General features: G+C 37.4%; 1 protein-coding gene across 1 annotated transcript; it reads left to right on the top strand.

Moving 5' to 3' along the window:
* The first annotated feature begins 14,617 nt into the window (after positions 1-14,617).
* On the top strand, positions 14,618-17,148 carry LOC136766974 (early growth response protein 4). The gene is made up of 2 exons (XM_066720950.1): positions 14,618-14,772; positions 15,058-17,148. The coding sequence occupies exons 1-2, from the start codon at positions 14,618-14,620 to the stop codon at positions 16,406-16,408; spliced, it is 1,506 nt and encodes a 501-aa protein (XP_066577047.1). The 3' UTR covers positions 16,409-17,148.
* Positions 17,149-26,048: the final 8,900 nt, after the last annotated feature.

The following is a 26,048-nucleotide window of genomic DNA, read 5'->3' as shown; positions in this document are numbered from 1 at the left end:
AGGCCTCTGGATGCTGGAGCGGATTCAATCCCAGGTGGGGCACACTGCTGTGGTACCCTTGAGCAAGGTACTTTACCTAGAGTACTGCAGTAAAAACACAGCTGTAAAACTGGATAATTGTATGTAAAAATAATGTGATATATTGTAAAAATTGTAAGTCCACCTGGATAAGTCTGATAGGAAATGTAGTAATAATAATAATATAATATGATTAAATGAGTACAGACTATCGTAATGTCTTGCAATGGAATTGATGCTGAAGACTGCTGAATAATTCAGCTCTGTGGGAGATCTACACATCAGTTAGAATTAGCAACCAATCTAAACCTGTAGTGTCTCAGTGCTGCTCCTAGAGGGAGCTCTTTTACAAGTTTCCCAAAGATTAAATATAATCTAAAGTCTAAACAAAGGTCTTTTTACATGGGGCCTGGCAGAATGTTTAGGGAAAGGCAATAGCATAGATGCCATAAAACCGGATAGCTTGAATTTAATAGTTATGTATTAAGCGAGCAGACATTCCTAAATCAAAATTTTCACCAACAGGATCTGTTTGTTTGTTGGTTTGATTTTGTCTCCACCCTTGTTTAAAAATGTTTTCTAAAGCAACTGAAGGATATGAAAACAAATGTGGAAATCTAAATGTAAGTAATGGTGTATTAATGTCACATTTAACTGAGTGGCTGCTAATGGAACAGACACGCTGTATTTCAAACCACAAGCAGACTTTGATGAAGGAAAAGCTGCACACAGAAATAAAAAGGCGGGGAAGGAGATTATGGTAATGAAAAATAAGAATATATGATATTTTGCTCTTTAAGACATATGTGACAAGATTGACTATAGAACCCCAGAACTGGTTAGGCAAAGAAAATGTATTAACAAAAATGCCAATCAGTGAGCTCATCCTTTCAGATCTGAACAACTTTTGCATTCTAGTCAATCGGAGCTGAACAGTCGCTTCCCAAAACAGCCTGACTGATTGAACAGTCCATTTGGCCCATGTTTAACCAGCCAGTGTGTCATTCATTCACTGATGAAATAAGGTGTAAAAAGACACGGAAATGAATGCATGTATTATTGAATGTGGGAGGTTGTTTGGATGTCTGCTTAGTGACTGTATATTCACAAGGTGTCCCTTGAGATAGAGGTAGTAAACTGCCATGACAGTGCTTGCTTTTTCTGACCTTTTAATGGCCACATGACTCCAGGGTAATGATGCAATGTTTACTGATGCTGACTGATGTCTAAACCCACCTACAATCCGTCCTATTTTTCACACAAACAACTCTCCTGGTAAATACCTCCAAATGTGCAGTAATGGAATTTCAGCATGTATTACACTCTAATACCCCAGTGGCATTCCTAGTGATGTCACAGTGTTCCTGCATGCAGCTGGTCCCCTGGAGGGGCCCTAGATAATACACTCAAAGGATTGTCACCTCAGTGAGGGACTGCCCATTAACTAGATGAAAACATGGTAGTTCAGTGACTCCCCTCCCACACTCAGTCCCTCTGAGAAAATGAGTTATTCCCCTCTGGCTCTCCCCTATGACTCATCACCTAAATACCCCCCATTACCCCTTGTATCATAGCCATTTTTTCAACAGACAGAACAGTTTTTCTCTGTGGGAGTAGTTGAGAGAACTCTGCGGCTGTCGCCATTCTGTTCTTCTCAGTTCACATTCTAGCACACTGACAGACCATGCCTGCAGTGCACTTTGGAAATTATATAACTGCAGCCCTATAAATAGGCCTGCCCAGATCTTTTGTCTTACCTGCTCAGTGATATTTTAACAGTTTTATTTCTGTACTGCTGTAGTAGCTCTGCTGTGCAGCGAACCGTTGCCATAGTTACTACTTTAAGCAGAAGGCACTGGAGTCTCTCTTTTATTTCTTGCAGAAAAGTAGAGGTTACATAAATCGCTATCATCAGTATTAATATTATTGTTGTTTATGTTTTATTATTATTGTTATTATTGTTTTAGATAAATGAATTAACAGGTGCATGCAAATGTGACTTGATAGTGATAAACTTCTGTATTACAGTTTTACCTATGATGTATTTCAGTGAGACACTCGAGTAAGGTAAATGTTTTTGTATGCCCTGTGTTTTTTTGGGTGGGGTTGATTTTGTTGTATGTACAGTTAGGTCCATAAATATTTGGACAGCGACACAATTGTCATCTTTTTGGCTCTGTACGCCACCACAATGGATTTTAAAGGAAGCAATCAAGATGTGCTTTAAGTGCAGACATCCAAATTGGGTTAACAGTGTAGGAATTACACCCATTTCTATATGTGGTCCCCCCAATTTTAGGGGCTCAAAAGTCATTGGACAAATTAACTTAATCATGAATTAAATTGTGAGTTTCAATACTTGGCATCTGGTGATGTCTATGGGTTCCAGACTTCAGGCAGTCATTGACTGCAAAGGATTTGTAACCAAGTATTGAAACTCACAATTTAATTCATGATTATTTTAGTTTGTCCAATTATTTTTGAGCCCCTAGAATTGGGGGGACCACATATAAAAATTGGTGTAATTCCTACACCATTCACCCAATTTGGATGTAACTACCCTCACATTAAAGATGAAAGTCTACATTTAAAGCACATCTTGATTGTTTCCTTTCAAATCCATTGTGGTGGCGTACAGAGCCAAAACGATGACAATTGTGTCGCTGTCCAAATATATGTGTATCTATTCTGAAAGCTCAGCATATTTATTCTCTGAGGCTAGAGTTGTCCCACAGGATGAGCAAAATTTTAGGATATGGCTCATGGTTTAAACATATAGTTTACATATCAATATGGACTGGAAATACACAAACCAAGGAGGACCATGGTGGACTCCATGTTTCCATCAATAGTTCTGCAATGTCCAATACCTCACTGTGGTAACAATGGACCCATAGTTTATTCTCATCAGCATACTTTAGTGAAGTTTAACCATTGTGGCTCAGCTCCATTTCCTGAATGCCAAACATGGATTTTATTGGTTGATGCAAGCTCCCAAATGCAATAAAGAACAGACAACTCTATGGTTCTAGACGACCAGCATTAATCACCCCCCAAAGGAAAACTCAGTGCTCAATTTGGCAATGTTTCAAATCAACCTACAGGTGACTTTCTTTTTAGTGTGAATGCAAGGCTATGAACAGTAGTTGTTCTACTGCTGATAGCCACCAGCAACCAGCAACCAGCACAGAGAATAGTCTGCTGCCACTGCCCCCACAGCTGAGGTGCTTCTTTGTAAGAGAACCATGACAATACATAGCACACACAATGCTGTCTAAACTGTCAAACTAGTCACTTGTCAGAGCGGGGTCAGCAGTGAAGGCGGACAAGAGGGAGTTGGAGGGCTGCTGATACAGTGACAGAATGGTGGAGAATTCTATTTTATCTAATTTATCCAATTTGCCATGCATCTTCCACTCTGTTAAAAGAAGCCAACCTGATTTTTAAGTTTATATTTTCTGTCGTGCTTGTAGCTCTTAATTATAAACAAGTCTTTGATCATCCTTATTTGCAGATAAGAGACAGTTTAAGTCTTGCACAGCATTGAACGTTACTATGTATATGGAACCTTGGAATTTACTTGTGCTTTTTGTTTCTGTTTCAGTCCGGACGTTAATCAAAAGGAAGTGACTCAGAAGGGAAAAAAAAGAAAAGGAAGAATCTGGGGCTTCCGAAAAGAGGGCATACGTCCTGCAGCTAGGACTCCAGTGTGGGGGAGTCGGGGGGTTGAAAAGAACTGTGAAACACTCACTAAATGTCACGAAATGTAATAGAAATCCTTCTTATCCTGATATTTAAGAGTCAAAGGATGGGCGGCTGGTGGAAGTAGGCGGGCTGTTATTTTCGGAACACAAGGGATGCCTGTTATTAACAACAGCTTGGTAACGGGTTTTCCTAATTCACACCTACTCACCGAAGATTCAAGCTATATCTGCAGATGTTCCTTAAAGAAGCCATTTCCGTTAACATGCAAATCCTGATATGTAACACTGGATGAGAATTTGGCTCCTGGATGTATGTGTTGTATTTATAGTAAGCTGTATTTCTGGCAGAGGTTTCCAATGTTAGCTTTCTCACCACTGGTTGGTTGTTTGATTTTTTTTTCTTTCCCAGTACATGAGAGTTGCCTTTCACAGTACCTCAAGGCTTTTATGTGGGAAAGGTGGCTGGAAAATATGAAGTGGGTGTTTCATTTTTACATTTAACGTTAAAGTTAAACCTCTTAACTGTCTTCAAGGTAGAGCATGACTGTGTCCACATTGTCAAAACTTAGTATAAACTCTACATTTTGGAAGCCATGAGGGTCCAGTATAGCAAGCCAAATGATAATTTAGAGATATATTTAATTAATTTAAAGATATCTTCAAATATTTTGTGATATCTCTAAATCATTTAAAGATATCTCATTTAAACGTACATTTAGATATATCTCAAAATGACTAGGATATATCTGCAAATCATTTAGAGATATCTTCAAATGACTTCCTGTATTTAGCCCAAGATTATCATTATCACTTCCTGTTAATTTGTTCATTCATTTCTATGTAATGGAATGAGGAAACAGGAAGTGATAATCTCAGCCAAAATACAGGAAGTCATTTGAAAATATCTTGAAATGATTTGCAGATATCTCTAAATAAACAGGAAGTCATTTGCAGATATTGATAAATATATAATCAAATAATTTTAAGATATCTTCAAATCATTTAGAGATATCTTAATAAGGTGCTCTTTAAAGATATATCTAAATCATTTAATCGAAATATTTGAAGATATCTTGAAATGCATTTAGAGATATCTCTAAATTATAATTTGGCTTGCCATCTAAATATATCTGCCAACAAGTGGCTCACTGCCAGTGGAAATATTAATGTTAACAACCTTTAAAGTGTCGTATCGAACAGGACTCACAATGGGAGGCATTTAGTTTTATTTCACATTCTTTTAAATAATGAAATATCAGGCCAAGGAGAGCTAAACATATATTTTAGGAACTGTTTCAGACACATGTTTTCTGTTGTTGTGTCTATGCAAGCAGATAAAGACCAAGTCAATGTATTTTAGATTTCCTGTTACTAGGTTTACGTTATCTTTTTCAAGTACGCCATAATGGATGCTGTAAATAAATGTAAATTACTATTTATAGATTGTGTTGTCATGTTTTATCCATGGAACCAAAGGAAATGTATGAATGTCTGTTCTCTAGCATCAACAATGCAATGACAGCATGATTTAACATTAACAGTCCACTCTGTTATTCTACAGTATCTGTGTTCTGCAAGGACCACAGCAAGTTAGAAACATTAAGTGATGTTCTCTGCTCCTCTTCCTCTATCATTCTATTTTATCATTCTACAAAAAACTGTTCAAGATCTGCATTTGTAAGACTAATTAAAATGAATAATCCAGACTCTCTATAGATTTTCCTGTAAGATCCATTAAAATGTTTTGATGTGTGGGCCCTTTTGTGAAGGGTGCAGCAAACCATGCTTATGTCTGCAGCTTGAGGTGAGTAACTGAGTAGGCAGATCTCTCATTGTTCATTCATACAACCACTGAGAAAGAGCACAGAAAGATGTATCAAATGTTAAGGTTTGTGATAAAGGGAAAACAAAAAGACACAAACAGGCAACAGCAGTTAGCAAGCCTTTTGGCATAAAGCCACACCATCTCTATAATAGCGGCCATTCCACCCTGTGCACTTGTTCTTGTGCTCAAAACCTATGAGAACATGAGCAAGGGTGAAATGTTCCAGCTCCTTCCCCCACCCCAAGCTCATTATATTTGCAATTTAAGTTTAAAATATGAATTATAACATATTTTATATTACACTGACACTCCTTAACTACTAGGCAAATTGTTTTCATTAGACTTCATAAATTGAGCTAAGAAAGGACACATACTACGAAAATAAGGCAAAAGAATACACAAATACAGTCAATTTTACAATTAACATGGCAAGCAATATGATCCAAATTATACATGAAAAGGCACTTGCATTATTATATGTAGCACATTATTAGCAGATTGGATTTCCAGGCTTACTGTTGTTGTTGTAGTAGAATCCTTGTTCAAAGTGGGTCTTAAAGTAGGTAGCAGGAGCAGCAGCAACAGCCACAGCCTCAGAGACCCTGAAAAGGGAAGTATAAATGTTTCCAAACTGAGGTTTGTAAACCATTTACTGGTTGTAGTTAGCCTCCTGTGTGGTACCAGCTCTGGGGTTTGCATTGATCTGTTTCATAGAGGTTTAAGTTTGCATAGAGCACAGCTTCTATTAAGCACCATTGCAGTGGTTCTCTCTACTGAAGTTTTTCCCAATTTTCAAATTCAAATAATAATAATCATACATCTAAACACATCGACAGTGAGTAGCAAAAAATGTCAATCATGTCCCCGTTTTGCCAGTTTCCCTCCATTGTGTTTATTGGGTTATTGGTTCTAAGCAGGGCGTTGGTTCGGTCCGGATTCACTACACTACTAAGAACAAATAGTCAGGATGGAAATGCAAACTAGGTGCGTTTTCACGCTATGACAAGGTCATCAGGTTGTGTGTTTTTGCGGTGTGGTCACTGGACCCAGTGGTCACAGATCATTTGAACCAGTGAACCCAGTATGAGACTCTGTTCTCGGTTACGTAATGAGAGGCATTGTGTGGGGTCTGGACATAGGCCTACTTCAAAAAAGTTAAATCAATTAAAATAAATGAGAAAAAAAGCATGACAAGCAAGTCTGGTTGTGCAGATCTGCAACTGATTGATTGCTCAAAACATATTTTATTTTTCATTTTTTTAAATTTGACATTTCTGCCTTAAAATAAAATTAAATAACTCAAAACAAACTACCGTCAGTGTCACTGTAATGCAGTCTAACACTTGTGCCTGTGTATACCCTAGAGATACTGTATTATATTTTGCATGATTTATTGGTATATAACGTCTGGCATTACATACGTCACCAACCTGATGGTTCATCAATAAAACTCAGAATTGCTGTGACTACATTATTTTCAACCTCCGCCATTTTTAAACCCCTATTCTGATTGGTTACGTCAGTTAGCTGACACACTGCGTCGACAACGCAAGGATGTGATGCGTCAAATGCTGGCATTCAAACAGGTGTACTGCATGATACAATTAAGCAATTAACATTCCATCATGCTCTGTGGCATGTATACAAATGTTGAGCAGGCCCAGTTGACCTTGATTTTGGATCAAGATGGCAAGAGGAAAGGATCTAAGTGACTTTGAAAGAGGGGTCATTATTGGGGCACGAATGGCAGGAGCATCAGTCACAAAGACGCTCAACTGGCTCATGTTCTGGACAAGTGGACGAGTGCATGTGTGGGACACTAAGAGAACAGGACAGGCCTGACTGCTGGACCCCTACAGTGAGGGGGTCTGGAGGCTCCGTTATGCTGTTATGCTGTGGGGGGCATTTTCCTGGCATGGTTTGGGTCCACTTGTCCCCTTAGAGGGAAGGGTCACTGCAAATCATGACAAAGTTATTCTGAGTGATCACCTTTATCCTGTGATGACATATTTCTATCCTGATGGGAGTGGTCTCTTCCAGGATGACAAGGGGCACGAGGGCTCACTGAATGGTCTGATAAGTATGAAAATGATGTGAATCATATGCTATGGGCTTCACAGTCACCAGATCTCAACCCAATTGAACACCTATGGGAGATTTTGGATGACGTGTTAGACAGCGCTCTCCACCACCATCATCAAAACCCCAAATGAGGGAATATCTTTTGGAAGAATGGTGTTCATCCCTCCAGTAGAGTCCAGAGACTCGCAGAATCTGTGCCAAGAGCATTGAAGCTGTTCTGGTGGCTTGTGGTGCCCAACACCTCACTGAGACACTTTGTGTTGGTTTTTCCTTTAATTTGTCACCTGTCTTGTTTCAGAATACAAAACCCAATTCACTTCTATCTAATAATTAACGATTCACATAGTGTCACTGAAGTATCGACAAAGGGTGGCGTAATTATTTACCAATAATTACTCAAATGTACTGTGTGCAGCAGTTTGAAAATACAGAAGTGATTTGTCTGTCTTGTTGAATCAGAGGAAAACATTTTTTAGGCTTTTCTCCAAAGTCCAGTGCGTATTCTTTGTACAATACATTTCCTGTTTTCTTTACAGATTTTCTTCATTCTGTGCCTTGTGTTTTGACGTATGTCAGAAAAAGAAAGCAGAATCACACAGCATCTTCAGCAAGCATTGCTTTGAAAGCTATGACTAATAACTTGATAAGCTACTGCTATTAGATATTCTTTTATGTTCCTTCAGAACACCTGACCTATTTTCCACAGTTTAATTAAAATAGGACATTCACTGCCATTGTCAAGTTGTTTTTAATTAATAATATAATTTCCCTTCTCAACTTATTTTGGTAGCACTGTTATTACTTTAATAATATTTTTTAGTATTAAAATAAAATGAATGGATAATACTGGTATGTAAAATTACATAGAAAGTGACAAGAAACATGCACATTTGAAGGAGCCGTGGATTGATATAGCCTGCTGATGATGATGATGATATACACTCACCTAAAGGATTATTAGGAACACCATACTAATACTGTGTTTGACCCCCTTTCGCCTTCAGAACTGCCTTAATTCTACGTGGCATTGATTCAACAAGGTGCTGAAAGCATTCTTTAGAAATGTTGGCCCATATTGATAGGATAGCATCTTGCAGTTGATGGAGATTTGTGGGATGCACATCCAGGGCACAAAGCTCCCGTTCCACCACATCCCAAAGATGCTCTATTGGGTTGAGATCTGGTGACTGTGGGGGCCAGTTTAGTACAGTGAACTCATTGTCATGTTCAAGAAACCAATTTGAAATGATTCGACCTTTGTGACATGGTGCATTATCCTGCTGGAAGTAGCCATCAGAGGATGGGTACAATGGTGGTCATAAAGGGATGGACATGGTCAGAAACAATGCTCAGGTAGGCCATGGCATTTAAACGATGCCAAATTGGCACCAAGGGGCCTAAAGTGTACCAAGAAAACATCCCCCACACCATTACACCACCCCCACCAGCCTGCACAGTGGTAACAAGGCATGATGGATCCATGTTCTCATTCTGTTTACGCCAAATTCTGACTCTACCATCTGAATGTCTCAACAGAAATCGAGACTCATCAGACCAGGCAACATTTTTCCAGTCTTCAACTGTCCAATTTTGGTGAGCTTGTGCAAATTGTAGCCTCTTTTTCCTATTTGTAGTGGAGATGAGTGGTACCCGGTGGGGTCTTCTGCTGTTGTAGCCCATCAGCCTCAAGGTTGTACGTGTTGTGGCTTCACAAATGCTTTGCTGCATACCTCGGTTGTAACGAGTGGTTATTTCAGTCAAAGTTGCTCTTCTATCAGCTTGAATCAGTCGGCCCATTCTCCTCTGACCTCTAGCATCAACAAGGCATTTTCGCCCACAGGACTGCCGCATACTGGATGTTTTTCCCTTTTCACACCATTCTTTGTAAACCCTAGAAATGGTTGTGCGTGAAAATCCCAGTAACTGAGCAGATTGTGAAATACTCAGACCGGCCCGTCTGGCACCAACAACCATGCCACGCTCAAAATTGCTTCAATCACCTTTCTTTCCCATTCAGACATTCAGTTTGGAGTTCAGGAGATTGTCTTGACCAGGACCACACCCCTAAATGCATTGAAGCAACTGCCATGTGATTGGTTGGTTAGATAATTTCATTTATGAGAAATTGAACAGGTGTTCCTAATAATCCTTTAGGTGAGTGTATATTTACCATCATTATCATTATAATCATTTGCCTTTATCGACCCACTGCTTGAGAAAAGCCTCCCCAAGATTGTTTTGATGTACAGCGTGTGTTTTCCAGGTTATGCTGTCAAAGTGTCTTATTTAATGTTCCCATCTATTATGTGGTCTCCTTGTAAGTCTTTTAAATTCTCTTGGGATCCATTCTATAACTTATTTTGTCCATTTTGACCTGTTCTTCTCACAATCTGTCCAACCCATTGCTATTTTAATATATTCTCTATTTCAATACAAGTAATATGTATTTTTCTATGTATTTTGATTAATTAAAAATAATCTAATTAAATGCTGTACTAGTTATAACACCTGGACAAGCGTATATCAATTAGGCCTAACTGCACAATCATATTGCACAGCAGATAAGCTTGTGTGTCCTTTTGCTGCTGCTTTAGAAATTGAATTAATCATTTTGAATGGGACATACTGTATGACTTGATCACAGCATAGCCTTGATCATACATACATCCTAACACTTCAAAAATAAAAAAATAAATTAAAATGTAAATTGGCAGGTGGCGAACATTAACTCCTGAACAACGGGAACAACATGCAACTGTTTTATGTTTTCCTAGAGTTTCTGGGCCTTTGCTAGCAACAGAAATATGTATGTACAACTGTGAAATATGTATGTATCTACATATGTATTAGTTAGTTATTAAAGCAATATATTATATGTAACAGTTTATGGGGCTACCAGTCTTTGTGAATCTAGAGACAAAAATAAACAAATTAATGACACTATAGCAAATTGCTTGCTTGCTTTTTCTTATTTATATATTTATTTATTTATTTATTTATGCTTGCCTATTTTACTGTATCTATCTCCTCCTATATGGTGTGTTATCCATTAACACGACTCATCTGAAAAATCAAAACAAAACAAACAAACAAACAACAGATTAAATGAAACTCCAATGAAAAACAAGCAAGATAACTATTGCACTTGCTAGGATACTAGCATAATGTATGTTGATACATATTAAATATAAATAGACTTAAGGTGACATAAATCTGAATTTCATTAATTTATTTATTAGCTGCAGGCATTCAATACTATGATGATTGTCAGTACGAAGCGTTCTGGTAGTAACCTTAGCTTTCAACTGCCTGTGGTCTTTTGAAACTGTACCATTTCAACTAAAAAGACATGTATAATTACACACATTGCATTCCCTCACACAATAAAAAGGGTTTTGCACACGATCGCCCTTTTTCGTGCATCACATAGTAATTACAATAAAGATGTTAGAGAAAACTTAAATTCAGTTTAATGTGCACTATTGATTTGATTTACCTTCAGTGATGTTGACATTAATCTTTGTATTTTTTAAGGTTTTGATTGTGGGTGGGTCATTTATTTCAAATTGTAATTATCACAAGTTTTTAAAATGAGTGTCAGCTGTGCTAAGATTAACTTAATGAAATAACTTTTGCAAAATGAGCTCTTTTAATAAAATGTCAGATTATAAATAACTATACTACTGAAGGCAGCAGGAGGTTTCAAAGACCTTTCGCATCCTGAAAGGTCTACGGCCGTGTTTAGAAAGCTTGGATGGAAATGTATGTAACTATGAAATGCATTATATTTTAGTATTGCTATTCACAGCTTAAAGTCTTTCATAAAATGCTTCTTCTGGTATTAGTCACTTCCTTAAAATACAAGATCTGGAACCAAGTATAGATCATGCAAAATATGAGTGTCCTTAGTGCTCTGTTGTACTTTCAACTGAATAGAGCAACGGAGCGCCTTTCATTCAGTTTATAATGACGAGATAAGCAAACCTTATCTGGGGGATTGTAACCCCTTCCTGAAATAGAATTTATATGTTAGAATTTCTGGCAAGTATTTTACTGGCGCACTTTTGTAGATATCTGTGGAGGATAGTACACAATTGAAGTGCTCAATACATGCTGATAAAACGGTTCATGGCTGTTTTATCAGCTGTGATTTTGTGACTTTCTGTGGAGATCTATGCTATGTGCTGGATGGTAATTTAATCTAAAGGTCATCTTAAAAGGTACTCCAGTTCAGACTGTCCGTCCAGCTGAAATGCGATGACTTGCACTTCATGTATACACTGATGCCTTAAAATGCTCTGCAGAAATTATTTTGCAAAGGGCGCTATATGAAATAAATACTGATTGATTGGTTGATTTAGAAAGACTTGGAGACAGAGCGAATTATTACATCGACACCATTGACTTCACCCAATCTCCATTTGAAATTTGCCTGCATTGCAAGATTTGGCCGCTGTAGATTTTTTGGAAAATAAGATACTGATTGAATAGGCTCATATTTCTAGGCCACACTCAAATTGGGATATAGACATAATAACTTTATCACAACAATATATTATTATTATTATTATTATTATTATTATTATTATTATTATTATTATTATTATTATTATTATTATTATCCAATGTTATACACACACAATGTGACAAAGGCCTTTGTGTGTAAAGAACCAATTTCTGATATGAAAATCGGTTGGAAAGGTGTGAATAATAATGCACATTGGTCAATGTACCTGCAATGGAACCAGCAGGATTTTGAATGGCAATTATTTAATTCTGTACTGATATGGTAGACAGTTATGCATTTTGTTATAAGCTATTGCTATATGTTATGTTGATGGAATTGCTTAGCAGTAGTTGGGAACAGAATACATTGCAAGTCTTATGTAACTGGTTGTATAATCTTACAAGAAAAACAATATACTTTTTTCTGTACTGTTATGTGATCTCCATTATTTGTTGAAAACATAATTTAATGTAAGGCATGTGACCCAGTTGCTCAAAATGTCACATATTATAGATAACTACTGAAGCTAGAAAGAGTCTGCTCTGGGGGGGATTCAGTTCAGTTTTAGAGGACCTGAAGAGCTGCTTGGTGCCAGATCGTAATTCACCAGGTCAGCAGAGTGTGAGCCGCTTATAGAATTTATCTAATAACACTATAGTTCAGTGAAGATTCAGAACAGTCTGAGTGAAATTGGACCACATAGGGAAGGATCTAGGAAGCACTAGGCTGTTTAGGAATGCAATACACCTCATGTGGAAATGAAGCAGAACTCGCACAGCATATAATGTGTTCTGTATTAAAACAACACCAAAAACACAATTAAGAATTATTTATTTTATTTAACTTGAAAGTCAATGGGGTCACCTGGAATCCATTTTCATAACTAGTTATTTTGTAACTTTATTTACTGCTACATCAAATACTACATCAAACCCTGCCACAGTCATTTGGGAAACTTGGTAAATGATACAATAAAGGGAGCCCAAAAACTATGAAACCTTGGTACGCGCTTAATAGCCAGCTGGCCCTGTTTATAAAGATGTTATTAGTTTTGAAGGGCACAGCAAGAATGAAGACCAAAAGATCTGGTGGGTCTTAAGGATCAGGAACACTTTGTGAACTCTAATTAATCAGAATAAACAAATAAACATAGAAACAATTAAATAAATAAATAAATAAGGATGTAAGTAAATAAATAAATATTACAAAGTGGGCGTTGTAAATAAAGCTAAGTACAGTGTGTTTAAAGTGTACACAAAATCTTAGTCATTTCCCCATATCATTTTAAATGGAACAGGTCTAAGATTAAATTAAGAGCTACCGTCAACAAGTCCAAGATTTACTGCTTCATTTGGGGACTGCCTTGAAGCAGTGCTGCAGACAAGCCATGCTGTGCAGCTTTAATTGCTCTTTAATTTAAAATGTTAAATGATCAATAAGATGATAACTATGACGGTATAATGTGTTTGCGTATTTACACACACACACACACACACATATATGCATTCAAAATTCTAAATGCTGCATGTATGTATCAAAACATGCATATAAACACACATACGCATACACACAACGATGCAGCATTTCGAATTTACAAGCGAATCACCATCAATATTCACCGCTTGTATGTTGCCAACCATTATATAACCAAGAAACAAAAAACAAACTAATAAATACATATTTCACAGTAGAACGACCCTTGCGTGTCCTGTAATAAATTGCACATTTAATAACACACAATGAATCTTTCATGTTAATCAATCATTTTGATACGGACCAGTGTTTTTTTGGTCACATAGCGCCGCATGTAGCGCGGCACAACATACAAGCCGAAAAAAAAGTACATGAATAAATGCATGGATACGGTATATCAATACACTAACACATTTTCGGAGACGTGTAAGGAAATATTTATAACAGCAATCCAGTTTGTAAATCACCTTGCGCCACCGGTACCTGATTGAGAGTCGTTAAGCCACAGGTACAGACAGCAGCACAGGCGGCAACAGCAGCAGCAGCAGGTCCCCGTTTTCGCATCCAGCTCTTGGAGAGGGTTGCTACTATTACGTCACAAACGTAAGTCTCCTTTTTTGGGTATCCCCGTCACATCCTCTGTCCATGTATGGGCAATAAATTGACAAACGAAGACGCAGCGGGGAATCCTCTCACTGGAGATGATGAATGGGGAGGAGGGACCAGGGACCCGCAAAGTGTATAAAAGGAGAGGAAAGCTCAACCGTTGATGTGAATTCACAGGAACAAATATCAGATGAGCCACCGACCTGCAATTGTGGATACACTCTTCAGAGGGAATCCCGACTTCTTTACAGAAGAGTTTTCTTTCTGCAAACGGAATCTTTTCGGGAAATTACTCACAGGGTTGTTCTGCCGCTGAAGCCGGACTGCATCCTTCCTCCTGTGGCGTTTTTTTATCACCACCCTTAACCTGGATTGACACCGAGAGGCTTTAATCGCGCCAACATGCTCAATAACATGGATTTAAGCTCGCAGGATTCGTTTTATTCTCAATACGACAATTGTTGCAGCACTTCCCCTGCAATTGAGACGGTCGGGCCAGAAACAAGTCAGGATATGATCACAGAGGCGCATAAGGAATCACCTGTTCACTTCACTCAAGGTGAGTCTACTTGTTCTGCAACGCACATTATTCACGTGTTTAAAGCTTTGAAAATGATGAAACATCAAATCAAACCAATTGATGTGATACTGTCATTTAGAATTGCATGTGCATTCACTGGAAATGGTGTCAAATAACATGTTAAGCGTGCAGCACGGTGCATATTAAACGGTGGATCGCATGCTTACATAACGAATACAGAATTAGCATTCATTCGATGTCTGTGTTTAGCTTAAAGCGATGTACTTTTTGTCTAACAACGCGGTGCCTTTTTTTTATTATTTGAAGGTGCAACTATGGAGCCCAAAACTGAACCCTCAAACTCGGATTTCTTCTTTGACCCCAGTGAAGGGTCTAACAGCGGTTTCCCCTCTTCCCTTGCCTACTCGGGCAGCTTCTATGTGGAGACCTCCCAGGGGGCCCCGATCAGCACCGAGACGCTGCTGAACATGATCACAGAGATCGTTGGGATTTCTACTCTACCCATCTCCGAAATGCAACAGAGTCAACATGAGACGGTGCTTTCTTCACCTTCTCAATTGCATGACAATCACGGCTTTTCTGGTGCTGGTTTCCAATGCCAGACACCCATCTGCCCTACCAGTAGTGCATCTCCGCCGCTGTACTCGCAATCCCAAATGTGCTCAAGCTACCCAAACCTTCAGGCAAGTCTGCAGGTCCAGGATTCTTCTATGGCTGAAGCTAACTTTGTTGTTCCAGCTCAGGATTTACACCAGAAGCCATTGGAGCCACAGCCAGGGGTGACCACCTTCCCCGTTGTTGTCAAAAGTGAATTCGAGAGCAGCTGCTATGAGTGGGACCCCTTCAGTAAAACCGAGTCGTATCTTTCCACAAATTACGGGTCAGAAATGTTTCCTATAGCGGGCGATTGCTCCCCTGATCAACAAGTGGATTCAAAAGATTTCCTCGACTCCTTTTCCCCTGCTTGTCATAGCTCTGAACTCGGGTGCAAATTGGATACTCCGCTCAAACAGGAGCAGTGCTTTATTGATAACAACCAACAGAGTTTCCAGAGCCATGTGTTCGGCAACTATCAAGTGCAGACCATGGGTGTATCTAACAACGCCAGCAGTGTTTTGAAACCAAGTGTATTCCCCAATGCTGGGATCCAAACTTTAACAAGCCAATGTGATTTAGCTTACACCACCTCCACGCTCTCCAGCGCCATAGATTCACTCCTGTATCCATCCTTAGTCCCGGACACCTATGCTAGAAACAGTATCCAGGTGGAAAAAGCCCCACGAGTCAGGAAAAGCACACCTCGTACCAACGGGCCACCCAAGGAAAAGCCTTTCTCCTGCCCAATGGAAAACTGCGAGAGGCGTTTTTCCAGATCCGACGAGCTTAACCGACACCTCCGCATCCACACAGGACACAAACCGTTCCAGTGTCGCATCTGTTTGAGAAGCTTCAGCCGGAGTGACCACCTGACCACTCACACCCGGACTCACACCGGAGAGAAACCGTTTTCCTGCGACGTGTGCGGCAGGAGGTTTGCCAGGAGTGACGAGAGGAAAAGACACGGACGTGTGCACCTGAAACAGAAGGAGAAGATGGAGCTCAAACCTCAAATACTGTCAGCCTGCTCCTTTTCATTGCCTGAAGGAATTTGAACACGCATATGCTATATATATGCATCCATATATAAGCTATACGTGCATGATCTCAAATCTATCCGTCTTGGAAGATTTACGTGCTTTGTAATACAGCTGAGTTCTGTATACAAATGTTCAAATGTAACGTTTGAGGTGTACAAACCTGCCCAGTTGCGCTGTCGTGTCAACGAGAGGGAACGAAGGAATGCATCGAGTGGGAAAGGGTGGCATTCTTCTTGAGAGTCTGACTGGGGAAAGTGAATGATACCTTTTGATCTGCAATCCATGTGCTGCTCATTACAATGTCTACTGCTCGTGGTTCTACGCAACATACGTAGAATGTTTGTCGCGTAAAATACAAGATTGACAATCCTGCTACAATTTTTCAAGACTTGAGTTGTTTTGCTGCTACACTCAGTGTCCTTATGAATGTGTTCCTTTTTGAATATAAATCACGCAAACTAAACACAGAAGACATCTATCAGATTTCTAGACTTCAGCACCCGGGGCCGGGACAGCTCCCCTGTCCCCGCATTCCGGAACGCTTAACTGTATTCCAAAGGAAGGAAAGCATTGCACTTAACTGCGACTTGCCATTCGAGTATCATGATTCTCTATTATCGCTTTTCATATGAAGAAAACAGAAAAGAAAAGAACACAAAAAAAAACGAAAAACAAAGCAACACCTAAGTCTTGGAACTGTTTATTAAATTGCATGTTAATATTTTATATGGAACTAAATATTACATGTTTTGAAAACCAAGGCAACAATTCCCTGCTGTGAAAACTTGTGTAAAACACAGGGAGAGAAAGACAGACAGATCGAATTGTATAACTTGAATGTAAAATACCTCTTTGCCTCTAGTAAGAGGAGGTTCTTTTTGTGCCAAGGTTTTTGAGAATCTGCTTTGCTGAATCAGTATATTGTTGAATGATAATTGTGCTGTATTTATATACATGCAAATATAAATGATTTGTGAACGCTACAGAATCCGTGGCAAATAAATATATTTGTAACAATCTCCTTAAATTGTATTTTTCTAACTGGTTAACAATGTGTTTTTCTGGAGGGATATTTTTTAATGTCGATAATATATACCTTTGAATTTACTTACAATGTTAACTTTTGCTGTCAAGAGAATGCAAGGGCCTGGAGAATATCACTGTGATACAATTATGTATTACAGTGATGTTGAGGGTCTTTCTAGGTATATTATCCATAAGCAGTGCTGAAGTATCTTATTTACTTCAAGTATTTATTTCAAATCATAAATAGCAATGTAGGAGTTGTGGAAAGAGTAATGACCATAATAAAGTACTACAGTAATTACATTGGAACTGAAATTGTGGGATAAAACTATTTTAAAACGCTCCCAGACAAAAAAGGTACCACAGAGTCATATGATATACAATTTGCAATTATAATTGTGATTTTGTAAGAAAGTAATCAAAAAGGAAACAGAAACAAACAAACAAAAAACAAGTTATTTGTGAATTACATGCTTACTTCACAGCAATTGTACCAAAACAAAACCAACCTTGAGAATTTCAAATTATTGTGATTGTAATATTTACTTGTAGAAACTGAGATGCTTTCTGCAGTTTCTGATGTAGGTAAATGTGCAGGTATCTTGACACACAGAGCAAAACATTGTAGTTGAGTAAATCAGTAGCACACATTGCTGCAACAACAGTAATATAATGTATGGTGATGGTTAACATATTAAAATCTTTAAAAAAAGACTGCTTGCTAAACTATATAAAAAATAAGTGATGGTTCTTTGGATCTTTGCAGGGGTGAAAAATATATTGAAATAAGGTTACAATGCAACTTCACCAAATAAAAAGGACTGTCAATAAAGTTATTGTACAATTTAATGTAACTTGGACCTGCCTTAAGTTATATTAACTCTTAAGCTATGAAGTTGTATATATGTACCAATTTTTGTATAGGACACTTTTGAATGAATATGTTGTTATTTTTATTACAAATGTTTCTGAATAAAACATTTGTTTTTATCAAATATTGTATGCTTTTTTAATCATAGTTTCAATCAAAACACGTCTCTCTGTTTCTACCTTTGCAGATTAATGTGCAAGTACTTTTCAAAACACAGAATTACATACCAGTAATATGGCTATATACTTTGTAGTTTAATAACATTTATTAATATATTACTTTGTATTTGTACATATATTATTTTTACACAGGTCAAAAGTATTATCTGCCACAAGCATATCTTTTTCTCATTAAGTGCAAAGATGTGTAACAGTTTGATCTATCTAACCAGTCACGTTACAGTGCATAGTTTTGATATCAGTCCATTCTAAATGACAAAACATGATTTAAGATAAAACAGTCAGCATTAATGGATATTACATAAAACTGATAATCTAAATTTACATAGTAATATTTAGGGAACTTGATATTATCTGATAATGTTTCCTTATAACAGAATATCAATACATTGTATGTCAATAAATAGTTTCTAATTCAGCTTTACAAGTATAGAAGCACTGCAGGCCATTAAAAATGATCTGGAATATCAGATAAGCCAAGAAGAGAAACTATAAATGAGGTATACATTACACTTCATAAAGTGGATATTGTTTCTGTTTATTTTAAATTAAATACATTACAAGACTTCATGTAGAACTCCAAGACATATTTGGAGGATCTGGGCTGGTTGTACACTGCATTGCATCTTTCTTTAGTAAACATAAGAGAGAAATCAAAGACCCTGTGATTACTGAGCAGTCTTTGCTGACTGTTGTTTTCTTCCCTCAAAATGAGACAACTGTTCATTTATGACATTTACACCATATAGTTATCATATCTACACCATCCACCATCCAAGACAAGGCATATGTGATGTAGTTACTTGCTTTTATTTTAGTGAAATTAACAAGCATTTGTCTCATATGGGAAAACTGCTAATGGTTCTTTGAAGTAAAAGGCATAAAGAATGATCTCAATGTGACTAGAGAATGCTTGTGAACATCCTTGTCCCTAAACTACTTCAGTTTATATAAGTTTTATATATTGTTCCTTGTTCTTTCTTCAATGTTATTGTGTTCTGCCTATCATTCCAATAATACAATCTTAAATATACCATTTAAGAAAAGATAAAACATTTAAATGTTCTTTTTATGTTTGCTGATAGTACTCAGAGGCACCAATGCCCCATATTAAAATGCAGAAAAGTGAAATCTGCACACTCCCATATAATTATTTAGTTCCTATATATGCTGTCAAGGTCATTTATGGCAATCAGGTTTATAGTCCAGAGAGTCTTTTCCCTTTTGTATTAGATCATCTATATTTAACAATAGTTGGAAAACAAACATAGACACTTTTCTTTAGAAACTGGGATTTGGGAAGAAAATAGATTTTAATACACTGTCAATAATTTGTATTTGAGTACATCTTTAATTTCCCTTTCCTTTCATTCACTGTCAGGAACCAACACCATGCATGTCCTACATACATGTGTCCTATCACTTGCTCTCAGCTTAATTTTAATCATTGTAATTTCTGTATTTCTGAGAGCTTTAGGATTTATTTTCTTTGTTGTTTTCAAGGACAAGCATCATTGTTCAGCTTTTTGTTGGCCATTGGCTGCTCATAAAATGTCATCTATTGAGAGTAATCTGCGTAGGCCTCATGTTTCATTCATGAAAATAATTACCTCAAAACCTCTCATTCATCAGAACATTAATAACAAAAACACTCTGATGTTCTGAGAGCACGTCATTTACACTTCTTGTGCACAAGTTTGAAAGGTGACTGGTTTAAAAAATAATAATAAGCATGTGCATGGAGTACATATTGATGTATTTGCTTACTTGTATGTAATGTTCCTAGTCAAATACATTTATGGTCAATTCTCCTCATGATTTTGATTTACACATGCTTTCCAGGTGTCTCTTCTTCACACAGCTAAAGTGAAGTTTAGAATTCACCTGTTCTGCCACATATGAATGCTATTTGATCAGATGGAAATATAGGATAGAGGTCTTAGAGAGTTTTGGAGGAGCTTTTTGGAACATTTTGAACTATTCTCTACTCGAATATCAAATCTAACACCACTGATTCTGAATGGGTAATACTACATTTATGATGGGCTTTGCTTCATGTTCCCCAAAGAGAAATGCCATTGTAGTGATAATTTACATTCATTGCCCCATTCATGAGCCCTGTCTTTATCAATTCCCTTCAATAAGTCAGTCAAGCCTTCCCTCATGCTCTGAGGGTAAAGAGTTATTTCTCTTCCAGTCTATTAAGCAGACTGTGCTGATGTACTTGGCTGTACAGAAATAACAATCTTAAAAATCAGTCCAACTCTGTGTTCTTATCATTTTCAAAGATGAAGATATCTGTTGGCTCGCAGATCAGGTTCAGAATTATTAAATGAAACCTGCCCAATGCCAATGCTTCTGCTGAGCATTTCAAATCACACCGAAAGAAACCACAATCCTTAGAGGCAAGGCTCTGGACTCGTATTGCTGGATGCCTGGTTGGATTCCATTCTCTCGCAATCTGTTCTCCATGGCAGCGAGTGGCCTTTGCGGAGTGTAGGAAGCACGTATATGACAGCAAATTCTGCATGCCCACACATGTGCGTAAAGTGCTTGCGTCCGTTTCTGACAAAGCAGTGATTGACTACACCCAGATGTCCGGCACAAAGTCACATTTCAGTCACTGCTCAGACCCGCACCCGCTGTACCCAAGAAGACTAACCATCCCATCTGTGTGATGCATGAGAGCCATTATACATCTCTTATGAATCTTCCACTTCAGTTCTGTCTTTTATTTTTTTATTTTACAACCATACTTCCAGACTTTAATTTGACACAGTCATCTGAGCACCATGACTTGAAAGGCTTCTGGTAAACTGCAGTTGGACAGTTTTTCTGAAACAAATCATTGTGATGGCACAGACCTGCGGCAGTGCTGCATCTGCATGGCTACTCCAGTCTATGTGTTCGAGCATTTATAACCAAACCCTCATTTTGTGCATGCTGCTGCTGTTAAGTACACAATATATTTACAGTACCATTACAGTATCAATGCTGTACCTTCAGCCAAACTTGCCACTAATAACCAATTAGTATTTGGAAATGTCATAACCACTTCAATCAATCAGTCAACCAATCTTCTTTGCAAGATTATTACACCATTAAGCAAATCGTGTTCTACATTGACAGGACTGACTGCAACAGGTTGTAATTTAAAATATATTTTTATAAGATCACAGGTCCAAAAACAAGGTCTGTGATCGATCTATGACTAAATGATTCTTATCCAGAGTTCTGCAGCATTAGAATAAAAACACACGTTCAAATTAGAGATGTAAACCTTGCAAAACCTTAATGCAGTAACTGAAAGCATGGTTGAAGTGCAGGGTTGCAATTGTACAGCTAAATGCCGGGTCTGCATGCTATTCTGGGGCCTATGTATAGACTGGGTGTGAAAGTAGAAAGGTGGTGACTGTAACTTTCAATCTGACCCATGCAGAAATGTGTCAAAGTCTTAAGTGAGTTAGGTTACCTGAATGATTAAAAACACCCTAAAAGCATGTGTAAGCAATTTGTTATTCATGTTTCTTCACAAACCATTATGTACGTGTGAATGAAAAGAATGCTTGGCATATACATCATGTTCTCACATGTCTGTTCATTAATTCACAAGTGTAATCATAAGACACTGATGCAGATCAACAAATTCCAATGTAGGGAAAAAATAAAAATGGAAAGGAAGGTTGTATGCTAATGAAAGCGTGTTTTGCCAATGTATTATTTATTTAATGTATTTGCTTTATGAATTGTGGTTTAGCATCACCGCCGGTTTTTATTGCTTTGTTAAACTTCGTTAAATCGTTCCTATGCAAATTGTTGCATGTACGCTCCGCCTGCAGTGGTAAGCAATGGCCTCACAATACAGCTGTCACCGTCTGTGAGGGATCGGTGCTGCGGTCCTCCCCGCTGAGATCTTCAAAGCCACATACAGAGAACAAGGTTTGAATCACAGCAGTCGTTAATATATTTGTATTTAACGATATGTGACATTTGCAGGACAAAACAATAAAAGACAAAAACCAACCACAAAACCTTGCATTATAGGGACATGCACCCAGTGAAACGATATTGGCTGCACTTTGAAATGCCATGTTAAACTCTTGCCATTTTAAAAACAGCATTTACTTCATTATAAAATTCAAAAAATACAGATAATTAGAATGCATGTGCTTTCTCCTTGAGGGTGTATATAATCCGCATATGTTATACCCGGGTTTGCTGTGCACATGTGATCTTAGCTAGTACTCCCATTCCCAAGTATCTCTTCAGCTTTGCAATTTTTTGGCCTGCTTGGTTAAAGTATTAAAGCATGCAAAACACGCACACACATACACAAGCAATTATTACTGAAACAAAATACATTTATGTTTACTGTACACAAGACAACAAGGACCCTGCAGCTGAGAGAGTAATGGAAAGTAATTCATGTTTCACACCGCTTTTTAGGTTCGCTCAGCTAGTAAACCATTACTTGAACAGACAAACCCATCCCTGTCTTCTCGACAGCGGTACAAGAGACTCCTTTCAGGCTGCATTAGACTCAATTGTAATTCAGTGTGTTAACATGTTAATGGAAACTGATCAAACGGCCCCAGCTAGGACAGGATCTGGTACCTGCTACTTTATTCTGAGTGTTGGTCTGATGCGTCCCAGCTTGGTTAGAAGATTAACCCTGTCAGCTCATCAAAAAAGCCGTTGTGTCCTTTTAGATGTCATACTATCTCAATGGATAACATTAGCAAACATGACAAAGCAATTCAAATGCGTATGGTATACAATTTTTTTATTTTATTATTAAACATTATTATGGATTTTTAATTAGACTGTGTTCACTGGGTGTACAACATGATTCAGTTAAAACAATTAATCTGTGCCACAAGCTCTTAGTCTTCATAACAGATTGTGTTGGGAAGTGCTGGGTATAAACTTGATACAAGCTTATATTAGTAAATATGTACTATAATTGGCCATTGTTTTGATATGAAAATGCTTTGCTTTACCTCTCAATTCCTACCATGAGTTCACTCTTCCTACATTTAACTGGGATTTTACCATAACATTTACTAAGGAAGAGATATTATGTGGACAATTTACGATCACTTGACATTTGGCGTCATAAAGTAAATATTATATTATTATATTATATTATATATATATTTTTTTCTCCAATGTGGACTCTTCCTACACACCTGCAGATGTGGAACCATTGGTACTGGTTTCTATCAGTACTTTAATATGAATTTAATAAGGTTTGTGATTGGGGTTACATGACCTATATGATATTAGTATTGTAGGTGACAGTTAGCAAAGACACATTGTGATTAAGTACCTTGACATATGAATGCTGATTAGGGAAGAAAACAGGTTATTAGTTTAGTACCACAGTGATTTGTTTTAGACATACCACTGCTTTTGTTTTATATCCATAATATAATAGGCTCCAGTATTGTTAGTAAATGTAAGGTTGACAATACCAATGTAGGCGGATCTGTAAACAATGTGGCAACAGCAAGAAAAATACACAAATACTTATGAGGTGCTAATCAGCATTGGCCAAACACCTGTTAACTGTAATTTGCTGACAAGAGAAAATAAATATATGCAAAGTGCAATATGCATATAATCGGGTTAGTAATCAACTTGAAGAAGCCCCTAACAAATGGTATTTTTACATTTTTCTGTATTTGTCACTGTCCTCATCTGGATTGTGTGGGGAAGAGATGAAAAAGACCAACAGCATGGATAAATCAAGAGAAGTAAAGTTAAAATGATATATTGCTGCCTTATTAAAAGAATTAAAAGACACATATTATTGGTCTCAATGAAATGCCATACACAGACAAGTGAAAGGAACTGAATCTCTTCAGCCTTTAACCAAGGAGGTTGTAAGGTAACTTGATCCAAAATGCTCTAAGCTATTGACCAGTCTTACTTGATGGTAATATTTAAGTACTTTAGACTGGCACCAGAGCCTTTTAAGTTGAGTAGGGGGACTCCTGCTCAACATGTCTAAACCCATACAAAAGTGTTTTATGGGACTCTCTGAATCTCCCAGGGCTCGGAAGCATTTAATTAGTTAAAGCATTGCCACTGCAAATTTCTTTACTTGCAAAAATTAACTGAATTATACATGCATTGTTCTTTAGTGAAAATTAATTAACCTTCAAGTGAAATATGCCTGTTGGTATCAAAACTGTTTATATATTTCCCTGCTTCATTCCTAGACATAGGGCATTCTGCAGTATTTTTACCTTCAGTGTAATTATTGTTTAATTGTATGCCTACAGAGTGAAAGAACATGAGTGATGGCAGGAGCTCCTGTTAAATAAAAGCACGCAGATGGGTTTAATAATCAAGGTGCATAACCAGACAGCTATAATAACAATCAAGCCCAGATAGATTGAGTCTTTGAATCAGACATGGCCTTATAGTCTTATGTCTAATCTGGAAGAATGGTGTAGGTGGTTTAATGAGCACTGTTGATTAAACACCAAGCTAGAATGAGTGGTCTTGGAATTAAACAGAGAAAAGATCAGTGTAACCTTATGCATAAAATTAAGATGTCTGTCTTCCCCTGTTATTTTGAGGGCATGTCATTTATTCATTCATTTTACATGCTCTGAGCAGCCATAGGCTTTAGCCTTGAAGGCCATGTTGTTTATGCAATGGTTTCCTAAATGAATTTGTGTACAGTCCCTATGGTAACCAAAAGAAGAATGCATGTAAAAATTGTTTACTAGTGCAGAATGGTCTAAGAAATCAAGATTTACCCAGAAGAAAACAAAAAGTAATACGTAATCTTTGCAAAACCAGTTTACTATTACATAAAATAACCAAGTTTAACTCTAAAGCAATCTTTTGTATTTAAAATGCTTCAAGTTATGACTGGACTTCCTAAAAGTATTGTAGAAAATCAACTGTTTCAATTGAGCATATAATCAGTCTTGTATAATTGAAATAATATAAAAAACAAACCATGTACAGCTAAGGCATTCAAGCAATGCAAAAAATAAGCAAGGATATTATACATATGTATATACACTGTATATTATCCTACCAGTTATATTACCATACAATGAGTTACCATGGTTCCAAGGAATGAATATAGCAAAATGATCATGTAGCCATAGTTACATTTTAGAAAGGATGGTTATAGTGTGATGTGACTTGCAGGAAAGGTGAACGTTTTACTCGCTTCAACACAACAGAGACAAAAAAACAGGTAGCTGTGCAAACAAATATGCAGTGGAAAGTCGAAAACAGTAATTAAAAAATAAATAAACGGAAACAAAAAACATGTTACAAGTGGGTGGGAGTCCTATATAGGCATATATGGGGTTCAAATAATTGGAACCAATGATCTAGAGATCAAAGTAGACCAGGAGTGGATGAGATCTGCATCCAGAATCCTGGTATGTACATGTAACATGTATTCTCATGATTATCATTTAGAATTCTGTGTCTGCATTATTCTTCCAGTTGTATTTCTGTTTGTACTTTACACATACCACAATCAGGGCAAATATAAACAATTCAGTTCCTTGAAATGATAAAAACAATAAAGTGGTCCAATGTTGGC

This window comes from Amia ocellicauda, chromosome 13, assembly GCF_036373705.1.
Source record: "Amia ocellicauda isolate fAmiCal2 chromosome 13, fAmiCal2.hap1, whole genome shotgun sequence".
Lineage (NCBI taxonomy): Eukaryota > Metazoa > Chordata > Actinopteri > Amiiformes > Amiidae > Amia > Amia ocellicauda.
Note: the sequence above shows the minus strand (reverse complement) of the source record. Positions and strands in the feature narration are given on the sequence as shown.

What these genes read in the sequence shown, in the direction of transcription:
- LOC136766974 (XM_066720950.1), top strand. Translation starts at nt 14,618, where the DNA reads ATGCTCAATAACATGGATTTAAGCTCGCAGGATTCGTTTTATTCTCAA. An exon ending in TCACCTGTTCACTTCACTCA is followed by an intron (nt 14,773 to 15,057) that starts AGGTGAGTCTAC and finishes TTTTTTATTATT; the next exon opens with TGAAGGTGCAACTATGGAGC.